At 40.2% G+C, this 12,259-nt stretch overlaps 1 protein-coding gene across 1 annotated transcript in view; it reads left to right on the top strand.

Moving 5' to 3' along the window:
* Positions 1–1,162: 1,162 nt before the first annotated feature.
* LOC307054828 (FRAS1-related extracellular matrix protein 1-like) overlaps positions 1,163–12,259 on the top strand; it is a gene marked incomplete at both ends in the record, with an annotated part of 39,499 nt that continues 28,402 nt past the window's right edge. Inside the window, 4 exons of the mRNA XM_079706707.1 lie at positions 1,163–1,402; positions 6,256–6,350; positions 9,061–9,362; positions 10,738–10,934. Of these exons, the coding sequence (XP_079562833.1) occupies positions 1,163–1,402; positions 6,256–6,350; positions 9,061–9,362; positions 10,738–10,934 (834 nt within the window). The remainder of the gene's footprint in view (positions 1,403–6,255; positions 6,351–9,060; positions 9,363–10,737; positions 10,935–12,259) is intronic.

The following is a 12,259-nucleotide window of genomic DNA, read 5'->3' on the forward strand; positions in this document are numbered from 1 at the left end:
AATGGGCATAATAAACCACCATTATGGTCTATCATGGATAACTAATTGTGGATATGATTGGTTCACCTAATCATATCTTGGAATTAAAGATATATTTCAATACCTTGCACTTTGGATAAAATCATTTCTGTTCTTATAGGACACAGAGAAATAATCATGCAATTCTAAGTGGTTAAAATAGAAAAAAAGACTCCACTTGGGCGAATTCTATACTTTCTATGTAATTAGCATTGCAGATGATGTATAAATGCATGTACATCGCTGTGTCATTAGCTGTGTATGTTGAAGCTATGTTACTGGATTCCTAGTCCTTGTTACACCTAAACAAAACGCCAAATGTTCACTTAGAAAAAATATATTTTCTCCAGTTTCCACTCAAGCGTTTCTTAGGTGTCTTCATTGCCCAGCAAAGTCAAAATTGTGCCCATATGACAAATTATTAAGTCTTTTTTTTTTGAGTGGGTAGCACTGATTTAGAATTAATCATGTTTTCAAACAGTGGGTAAGTAATTCTATCAGCTCTCTTGCACAAATGAGGTTACAGTCCTCATTTATCAAGTGAGAAAACAAAAGCAAAGAGTTCAGCAACTTTCTCTGAACGCAGAGGAGCAAACACTGCCCGTGGCCGTGAGTCGGGCTGCCTCCTGTCGGACCACACAACTGACGTCCCGGTTGGGACCCGTTGAGTCCGGAAGCAGGAGTTACCGCCAGGGAATGAAATGGCTGCATTGCCTTTCAGATGCCCCTGGAGGTCAAGTTAGTTTATTTGTTTTTAATTTAGCTGAAATTACAGGCTGGTTGAAAGATTCCTTTGTCGGTGGGGGTCTTTTGAATAAGCCACATAAACCTTTTGGTTTCTCTCTCTTTCCTCCCAACTCCTCGTCCCATTTGCAGGATTAAAAAAGCACTTGGGAGGCACATTAATCTTGCCGGGCGTTGTCAGGAGTGATCAGCGAGTTTTATTAAAAGCTCTGGGACTGCCTGAAAGACCTCCTTGTCTGAGTTTGAAATGAAAGGGACGTGTTAAGATCTTGGGGCACATTGTCGGGACCCCTTGCCCTGCCCCTTGGACTATGAGCTGACACCCCCGGAGAAAGCACAGAAGCCCTCCTTTGTTGAAGGGATTTCACTGGTGGATGGAAACGAGTTGGCCCCTGTCGGCATGAGCTCTCTACGCTGGGGTGGGCTTGGTGCCCTGCTGCTGCTGCTGAGGCTGCTCCCAGGCTGGGCCAGCCCCACCCTCATCCGTGTTAACCGAGGGGTCAGGGTGATGAAGGGCAGCTCCGCCTTCCTATCTCAGGATGACCTGAAGTTCGCCATCCCCAAAGAGAAAGATGCCTGCAAAGTGGAAGTTGTGATGAATGAACCAATAACCCAGAGGGTTGGGAAACTCACTCCACAGGTAGGTCACATCCGAGATTTGCTATTTAGTAGTGTGTGTGAATGAGAGTGTGTGAGAATGTTAGGAAGGGGGGGGGAGAGAGAGAGGGAGGGAGGGAAAGAGGGAGGGAGAGAGAGAGAGAGAGAGAGATGGAGGGAGGGAGAGAGAGAGAGAGAGAGAGAGAGAGCGCGCTCGAGAGCGCTCTTCCTTCAAGCTACCAGAGGTGAGTGTTGTAAGATGTTCAAATTTGAAACGGTGGAGTTGCAGTTAGCGGGCATAATACTGCACTGTTTTTTCTATGCAAGGTGAAACCTGTTAAAAATTTTTTTTTGAAGTATAATGACATATAACATTGGTTTCGGGTGTAGGAGGTAATGATTTGAGATTGGTCAAACCTGTTTTTTGAATGTTCTTGGCTGACTGTGGATTACAGCCTTGAAACCAACAGGAGTTACTCCTATTTATGTCAACCCCTCTGGAGGAAGAAGGCTGGTTCGAACAGATATGGATGGATACATTTTTTAAATTAGTAATGCACCAAATTGACAAGTCTTTCCAATTTATCCTCTCTTATTGACGAAAACTTGTGTAAATATTACCAGCTCTTTGACCTTATAAGACAGCTAATCACCCAGGAAAAGGCATAATGGTAAGGGAATCACATACTTCTTATTTTAGGTACATGGCCACTCTATGAGAATCTTAGGGGAGAGAGAGAAAAAAACAGAGCAAGGGGGAGAGAGAGAGAGAGAAGTAAACGAGAGGGAGAGAGAATGAAAACGGGTTAGAGTGGGCAGTCTCCTGTGTGGTGTGATATGGTCAGTCTTTATGGGACTATTCCTGCCCCCAAATTATCTCACCCATGGCCAGAGTGCCTTTGGATAAGGTATCAGGGTTTCAGGACATCTTTAGGACACATTTGTGACTGCAGAATAGCAAAAGTTAAACACAAAGACATTTTTATCTATTACCATCCCTTGAACATTCCCTTGAGTAAGGGAAGAGATCTGGAAAAGATATATGAAGACACTTCATTTTAAATATTCATTGTTCTTCAAAAATGTCTTCATAAAATTTTTTTTCCCTTTAATCACCATGGAGACCTTGTCATTTAAGGGTGTTCTGTGCTCAATCCTTTTGTAGGGTGGAGTTACCCTCTAATTCATTGGGTTTAGGAAAATCTGTATTATCGTACATTTGCTTAAAGAGCTTATCTCTATACACAATAGAAAATTGCTTCTGGTCTTATTACTTGTTCCTACTGTGGTTTAACTTTCTTCTCAAGGCAAACAGTTTTCAGAATATTCAACGCTGGGTGTGGCTGCTGCTCCTAGCAAAATACAGCATTTCTGTTTGCTGAACTGTGAGCATTAATGTTCTTCCTCTCTATTTGGCTAAAAAAATAATTCCATCGGCTTATTCAAAAGTGGTATTAGATGTCATAAAGATGAACTAAAGAGACTGAGATAGATGCTAGCACAAATTGACATCTCTAGACATTTCCTTTACTTCTGTTACAGTTATAGTCTGATTCTGAAACACATCAGAATGCTGTGGCAGGCTCTCACATTGGGAGTATGGCTCATGTGAGTGTGACTAAATGTCTCCCTCCAGTTTCATGTGAGTTTTTCTTTTGTCAGTCAATGAGCTTCAGATGGGCATCTAAAAAATGTTAGTATATGCTCATGGCCCCAGGTCACCCTGGTATTCCCATTTGTGTGATAATTGCAACATCTCCCCACTTTCTCCCAACATAACTTATGCTGGAAAGTGTGTTTGATTGGCACCTATAAGTTAGGGAAAAAGGAGACGCCTGGGATAGCTCATGTCTGGAGCCCCAATGCAGTAAATGTGATGAGTAGGTGACATGAATAGGCTCAGCAGCAGTCCATGGAGCCCTAACTACAGGCACTGGGGTCAAAAGCAAATGCCTGGAGTTTTGGGGAGCAACTAAATAGGACCCAGATCCTAGATATCTGGGATCCCTGATAGAGCAGAGACCCAGGGCTATATGGAAAAAGGTGGATGCCTTATAAAGACTGATGAACTGATAATTTGGTAACCCTTCCAATCAATATATTAAAAAATGTGTTCAACATTTATTTAGAAGTAAGGCTGAATATAGTTTGTGAGGTAAGAAGAGAGGAAAAATTCCTCCTTGTAGCGCACTGGGGTAATCTATGGTCCAGCTGTATTAAGCTCTGGCCCCAAGCATGCAAAACCAAAGGCCTATTATTTACCAGATTCTCCCTCCTTAGAAAGCATTTTGGGGAGGATCTCCTGTTACTTAAACCAGCCTCTGGGGATATCCTTTCCCCATCCCAAATAGCCTATGACTTCTAAACTTTATGACTTCTAAAGTGCTTCATATAGCACTTTCTATGAGATTAATGAAAAATATCATCATTTTCAGTGATATTTTAATGGTCTTCACCATGTGGCTAGCTCTGAGGCACTGGAGAACAAAAAGGGATCCATGTGACTAGAACTAGGTAAAACATTTATTTGGTCACAAGGGTCAAGTGTTGTGATAGATCTCTAAGTTGTCTCATTTTCAAACTTTCTCTGATTTTCTGGCAAAAATCCATTACTAGAAAGACAATGTGGAACAGAAACAACATATCTGTCTGATTTAGGGAAGTCTGCATTGCAAGGCAAAGGGCCAGGGCTCCAAACATCCCCAAAGTGTCCCCTAGTGTGCTGATTAAAAGATAATGTTTAGTGTATGTCTATCCAGAGGTACATCTGACATCTCAAACAGATTTATATCATCTAAAATAAATATGTGATTTATAGCTGCTAAAAGTTATTCTGTGGAAAGGAGTCCATTAAAATGTGGAGTTGCGTTGCCTTTTGGTCAAATATGAGAACTGTGTACTATCATGAAATCTGTATGTCCGGAAAACTTTGTTTCTCAAACCACCTGGTGATCTTCCTATTTTTTCATTATGATAATTTCAACAAAAACAAAATCCCTAAGTGAAAACTGCTCTTTTGCAATATGTAGCTGTGCTAAATCCAGGTTGATGCAGTTCTCTCCAGGGATTTATTTCTTATGGAGTTTTTGAAATTAAGCACAGCCAAGCATAGCCAAGCCAATTATGCACACACAGACACACACACACACAACCTAAACATTACTCTTTAATAGAGCTTACTAGTAAGTTGAAAGCAGGCTTATTTGGGCCCATTCCTAGCTAGATGACTGTATTAACAACACCCTGCTGTGTAATGAACCGTCTCATGTGAGTTGTACAGAAAATGTTTTGTTTAACATCTGTTCAACCAGTGTTTTCATTCCATTACTGAAGTTTGTCTTAGGACCAACAGGTTCATTTTCCTATTGGATATTTGGAAAGGGATTTCGCTTGGTGCACACGAGTACCTTCTGTCTCGATAACCTTCTCGAGATAGTCAATTAGAGAAGGTCGATGGCAATATGTTTTCCTCATGTTTTAGGACAAGACTTACCCACTGACAGTACTTCTCACACCTGACCCAAAGCAAGAAATTTCCTGGGTGGAAAAGCACCCCCGTTTAGCACTGAGCTTGCTCTTTTGAATAGGAAATGCAGAAGTAAGAAAATATCTCTAGTTTGAACCAGTTTGCTGTCATTAAAGTGAGTAATGAGTTAGGAATGTGTGACAATTTAATTATAAATTGTAATTGAAAAGCAGTTGAAGTGGAAAAAAACAAAGCTAGACAGTAATTAGGAAAGGATTTAGCTCTCCTTTGTTTTAGTTAGTAAATTTATGGAATTATGGTTGTCGCCTTTTATAAAAGGAGCACATATTATGAAACATAAAACAAATGTTTCTTTTAACAAAGCAGATTGTCTTTTTATTACAGTGACTATTTGTCAATGATATGGGAAAGGTCTTTCCTTTATCTCCTTCCTTGTTGTCAATTAAAAAGAGGAACCAAAGATGTCTGTAGGAAAAGATCATTTGTATTAGTGAGAAAGTCTTCTCAGGGAGGATTATGTTGTTTGTAAATGTTTGAGGCTGTAACAAGGTACAGGCTAAATAGCATGAACTCAACAATGATGATATGTGAATACCTTGAGGGTATTTCTTAGAACTCTACCAAGTCAGATCCGGCAGAATGAGGGTCATGGTGTGAATGGAAGAGAAAACTCTTCTTTTAAAAACTATGACTCCCAGAATCTAACAATTAGCAATCCTTAGTAGTTCTGAGTGAGGTGATACAGTTAATTATAATTTTGTTTGAATAGAGAAAATTGCCTTGACATTGTTATTTGTCTCATCAGTCATTTCTGCTATTACATAACTAATAAAAGCAGTCTTTTGCAAGTAAATGAGAAACATCTGTGCACTCTGATCGACCACAATAATGTCTGTAGTAAGTGGCTTCATTTTTAAATATAAAAACACTATTTGGAAAAGAAAGCAATAAAAGGAGAAGAAAAAAATACAGAGCTAATACAGCGTGTTTGTATGTGGGGTAATGCATGCCTGTTTCTACATACACAGAGGTAGACCTCTCTGACTCAGTTGCTATAGTGTTGGTAAATAATATTTTGAAAAATGGAACCATATTTTAAATGTACTATACACTGGGAAAAGATAATTATTTAGAGATAATCACTGCTTAATTTATCTGCCTGATCTGCTTGGATTTTCATAATTCAGATATTCTCAAAGCAAAACACAGCTATATAAGCAGGATGGTCATAGGCATGGGGGTGGGTAGAGGTGGTGATGGTTAAAACACACACACACACACACACACACACACACACATACACAATGCTAAGAGACCATAATTTCTTCAGGCAGTACTTTACAGCTGGAAAAATTAAAAAGTGTGCCAGTTTTCTCACAGATATGTATCAATTTCTTCATGTGAACTAGGTCTTTGACTGCCATTTCCTTCCCAATGAAGTAAAGTATACTCACAACGGTTGCCCAATTCTTGATGAAGACACAGTGAAGCTTAGACTTTACAGGTAAGCAGCATAGAAGCATTGTTCATTCCTTAGCAGATAACCGCTCTGTGTACTTCTTTTTCTTTGGATAAGTATTATCATGATGGGAGTTACTAGATTTCAAACAAGTAATTCACAGTAGGAACTGGAGACCCGAGTGGGTGAGGCAAGAATTGTAGCAACCTTTCAGTTACTTTTATTTATATCTTCCTTGGGGCATTTCTGTGGCAAATTATTAGCCCTCTCCTGTTTCCCTTTAGAGTTCTTGTATGGGTATCTCTGGTCATTCAATTCCCCACTTATGATAAAAAAAAAATAGAGATTATAAACTATAAATTTTTAATGAGAATTAGGAGGAAAATACGTTCCCAAAGTGAATGAAATTCTTCTTTTTGATTATCAACTGCTTATTTATTAGAAGTGCAATATCTTCTATTTTTCAACATACTATATTTTTAAAAGGTTCAAAAAATCAATTATAGAGTTGGACAAAGTGACCATATGACCCAGCAGTTCTACTCCTAAATATACATATATACATAAGAGAAATAAAAGATATGTTTACACAAAAATTTATACACAAATGTTCACTGCAGCATGTTTCATAAATGCCAAAAAGTTGAAACAATCTAACTGATGCATGTGTAAACATGATGTGGTATATCCATACAATGGAATATTATTCAGCCATAAAAAGGAATGAAGTACTGATACATGCTACAACATGGATGAACCTTGAAAACATTACGCTAAGTGAAAGAAGTCTGACACAAAAGGTCACATATTGTGTAATTTCATTTATGTGATATGCCTAGAAAAGGCAAATCCATGAAGACAAAGTGGATTAGTGGTTGCCAGCTGTTGAGGGAGGGGTGAATGGGGAGTGAATGCTCATGGGTGTGGACTTTTATGGGGGGCATCATAAAAATGTTCTGGAATTAGGGAGCATGATGGTTGCATAACCTTATGAATATACTAGAAACCACTGAGTTATAAACTTTAAAAAGGTAAATTTTAGGGTATGTGAATTATATCTAAATAAAAAGTTAATTTAAAATTACATAGCACAGGGAGATCAGCTTGGTGCTCTGTGACCACCTAGAGGGGTGGGGTAGGGAGGATGGGAGGGAGACTCAAGAGGGAGGGGATATGGGGATATATGTATACGTATAGCTGATTCACTTTGTTATACAGCAGAAACTAACACACCATTGTAAAGCAGTTATACTCCAATAAAGATGTTAAAATATATATAAGCTCATGGTTATGGTATTGCTCACTTCATAGAAGCAACTGAGAATTCAGTGTAGGTGGAGTAGGCCTTATATAGTTTTTTACTTGGTTTTTGTTGCTTTTAAGAGTATTTGGCTAAAATATGGCAGCATGGATTTCCCTTAAGTACTAGGCTAATATGAGTCGAGAGTTTTGTAGCACAGTGAATCATCCTATAAACACTTATGATCATCTGCTATAGGTTAGGCCCATGCTAGACATAGGAAACAAAAACATGAGGAGACATAGACTGGTTCTCATGGTCTCATGCAAAAGATGGGTCGCTAACTGTGATTCAGAATGACAGGTGCCGAAAGAGAGGGGTGAACCAAATGCTGTGCTCAGGAAATGCGATGGCACCAAAGGATTCCTTAGGAATCTATGCAATCAGCACACAAGGCTGTTTGATTTTCCTAAGACTTTAAAGTTAAAAAACAAATTAGCTTCAAAGAGCTTGCTGGGAAGGGCTGGAAAAGCTAATGAATTCTAGCTGTTCCTACTTCTTTTTTCCTTGAGTTTCTAAGGGATGGGGAGGGTAGAGGAGCACACATGAAGGGCAGAGTTAGAGGACCTGTCAATTTCCCTGGTCTTGAGGATTTAAAATAGAATATTCAGAGGAGTTGGAGGCAGAAAATCAGAGAGCATGTTTATTACCCTCTTACCTCGTCTCTAGCCCTTTTGACAAGCTACTTGACCTCCCTGTGCCTGTTTCCTTATCTGTAAAATGGGATTAACAACACTTATGATAGATTCCTGTGAAGACTGAATGATATACTCTTCGTAAAGAGTTTAGTATCTGCCCGGGCCATCATGAAAGCACATCAATTAGGAGCTGCATTATTGATACACACCCATCACCCATTAATTTTCTCCCTTCAGTAAAGAATGACAACCCATATCTGCTAGTCTCTGTAAGTATCCAGAAAACATAGTCGCTAAGGGAATGAAGAGAATGGAGGTAACAATCACTGAATACCCTTTATATGCCAAGCGCTGAGCAGCGCACCCCAACTAGACTATAAATGACTATTCATGTAGTGGCATTTCTGAAGAGCAAAAAGGCCTTGATGCTTCAGAAACCCCTCACCCCCTCACTCCTGAATTAAAAGTCAATCCGTAAATTATACATGCTGGATACTCTTAAGTTGCACACATGCTAGAGAAGGGACTCTGAGCTCATAGCAGTCATTAAATACCATTATCGATGATGGATTTGAGAGAAGGTGTTAAAAGAAGGGTCATTGGAAAGGGAAGTAACAGAAAAAGGAGTTGTCACCAAGGTAAGGAGAAGAAGGGAAGAGAAGAGAGAGGTTGAGAGTAGAGTATAAAATAAAATCCAAACTCTACCTGATACACTGATTGTGTGAAAGCCAGTCTTTAAGCTTCCAGCCAAGTTAGTACACAATATCAGAAGTACCTGGGCACCAATAATATTGCCTTTGCTCTGTTCTGTCCACAGATTGACTGAGACAGACACCTTCACGGAAACCTTTATCCTGCGGGTCTATCTCCTGGAACCAGACTGTAACGTCATCCGTATGAGTGACAATGTACTGGAGGTGTCTGAATTCTATGGCCTGTCCCGAGCCATTGATAAAAACCTGCTCAGATTTGATTATGAGAGGACGGCTAGTCTGGAGTGTACAGTCAGGCTGGACCCTGTGGGAACTCGGCTGCCAGCCCATGGCCAGCTGGTTCTGGTGGAGCCCCGGCCGGAAGAACCTCGTGGAGATCACCCACACAGTTTTTTCCCTGAGTCTCGTATGATATGTTTTAATACTTATCTGGATGTTACTAAAACTGACAGATCTGTAAATGGTCATCTTCTACCATGACAAAGAGTTTTACTTAATATAATTTGTAGCTGGTTGAAAAATGTAAGTTAGTGGTTAAGAGTGCAGACTTTGGAATTGGAAAAACCCAGGCTTGAAAACTGCCTCTGCTATTTATTCCCTGTGTGCTTTTAGGAGAGTTATTTAACCTGTCTAAGTCTCTGTAAAACGGGCAAGGATAGTGGCTGTTCCATAGGGTTGTATAAAGATGGGAGTGAATGAGATCACACACACACACAAAGCGCTTAACACAGTGTCTGGCTCATAGCAAGTGCTCAGTAACTGTCAGCTGTTATTATTAATAGTAGGTAGCAATGGCAGTGGTAGCAAAAGTAGTTGGTGAATTTACTAAGTATTACTAGACTTGGAGCAGGTTTGAGGTAGAGCTGGTGGGCAGCAGCCATGGTTTAAATCAGGAACAGTTAATGGATAACGTTCTTTCTGTTATTCATTTAATTATCACATTTTGGGCACCTCCTAGATGCATAATAGTGTTCTAGGCACTGTGGGAAGACCAAAAAATATAAGGGAAAATCATGATAACAGTAATACCTTGAATTTGGACAGAAATTTATAGCTGAAAACATGCACAATAAGTCGTCTCATTTGGTCTTCACAGCCTTCACAGGGTAGGAAGTAGGATACCCATTTTGTACATCAGGGAAATGTGCAAAAGGCCACTAGAAAAATAAGTGGCCTGTGAGTATCATATACTGTGCAGGAGTGAAAAATGCAGTTGGACAGAGACAAAAGACTATGTATTGGAGAGATGACTGTGGTTTTCAGTGGGAGACAGCAGGATGGCTCAGGTGGTCAATGAATATTTGAAGAAAGGTTTAGTGAAAGATTAAGTCGACCTGAAAAGGTTTGCAGGATTTGAGTGTGTGACAAGCACTAAGGGGAGTGAATTTCAGTGAGTAGAATATTCTAGCAGAGATGGCATGATGGTACCATGGAAGTGGATGCTGTAAAGGAAGACAAGAGCAGGACAGTGGAAGGCCTACAGTGAGCCTATTAGTCAGAGATGGTCCAGCACCAGAAAACGCATTTTATATATTTTTTCTCTTGGTCACTTTTGGTGGTTAAGAACCTGATTGGATAATTGGTCAACTGTTCTTTTCAGTAAAAGCAATGACAGGTTTTCAAGAAAATGACAACCTACTCAGTGAATGATTGGAGGGTACATGTGAGTAGTCTTTGGGCAGTGAGAGGGAATAAGTACCCATGGGAGGGAGGATGGGTTTTTAAATTTTACAATCATTAACGTACAAGTGACTCTCTTAATTCACTGCTGTACATTCTAGAACTGGGAACAGAACTGAAGTGTCCAGGTGGCAGATGTCCCCTGGGACTGAAGAAAATAGGAAGTCTCAAAGTGAGCTGTGAGGAATTCTTGCTGTTGGGGCTTCGATATCAACATCTGAGTCCCCCTTCTCCGCACATTGATTACATCTCCATCCGACTGGACCTCACAGATAGCAGGAGTAAAATCATATACAAGGTAGAGTCTGTGGGGTTATGTGTCTGTGTCCCCAGCTGATCCACAGCAAGAAAGCCAGTTCCACGGGGGCGCTCGTGCTGGTTCCTGTATGGTTGTGGGTAGAACAGCTCAGCGAACTGCAGACTTGTTCTGTCAGTAAGTGCTTGAAACAGTAGCTTTTGTATATAATATCAGTACGTAGTTTCCCTTCTCTGGCTCTCTTGTAGCTCTGTCATCCCTAAAGCAACTTAGAAAGGACCTGGGTCAGGTTACATGCTAACTTTCTTCTCCCATTCCCTTCAGTATTCTTCAGCTTCCCATTTCTGCGTTTTTAACTCCTACTCTTTGATGCTCCATTTACTCCTTTATTAGAACCTCTTTTCATCTGTTAGAGGAAATCAGAGGGCCCACACACCCACTCTGCAAGGCCACAGGAATCTGGGAGAGAGGGGGAGTTCAGTCCCACTTTTATGGCTGTAGCAGATGATATCATTTTCACTCTTTCAGACTTTGAGATGGAGGACCGGGTTGTCAAGGAGACAGCCCCCCAAGGGCTTCCTGCATTTTCCAATCTCTTTTACATTCTCCTGCCCTTTCTTTCCTTTGATCTCTTCCCATTGAAATGATGACAGAAAGTGAAATCAGCCTATATGAGAGATTTGACATGCTATTCTCTTAATTCATGTACGCTGTAACGTGTTTATTTGGGAAGCTGGGGTGACTGTATACCTGCTGAAACAGCTCAGATTTTGTGCTGATTTAAGATGATATGAGATGACATTTGTGGAAGACCTCCGTCTTTCACAGGCTGACTTCTCACTAGGATTCCTCCTAACAGACCCAGTCAAACATTGAACATTATTACCACAGGAATTAATAAAACACGGAATGATAAGGAAATGAGTAAACAGGATTGTAGAATTTTATAATTGAGATTTGGAAAAACCGTGAGGTAGTCTGGTCAAACTGATCAGGTAAGTCACTTGGGGAGCTTTGAAAGAATAGATTTGAGTCTAACATTAACAGTTAAGAGCATGACTTTGGGCCCAGGTTGCCTGAGTTCAAACGTCAACTAGCTGTGTGACTTTGTACTTTATGCCTCATTTAAAAAATCTTAAAATGGGCATAGTAGTACTTACTTCTTATCGAGAGGATTAAATGAGATAATGCTTACAAAGCACTTGGCACAAAGTTGGACACATAATAACCTCTATACATATTTTGCTAGTGAAAAAACTGATCATCAGCCAGGTTTGGAAATGGCTTAGCCCAAGCCCCTTATTTTATAGTGGTAGCCAGAGAACTCGCGAACCTCGCGAACCTTGACTATACATGACTGGCTGAGT

The sequence above is a fragment of the Hyperoodon ampullatus genome (genome assembly GCF_949752795.1).
Source record: "Hyperoodon ampullatus genome assembly, chromosome: 6".
In the NCBI taxonomy this organism is placed as follows: Eukaryota; Metazoa; Chordata; class Mammalia; order Artiodactyla; family Ziphiidae; genus Hyperoodon; species Hyperoodon ampullatus.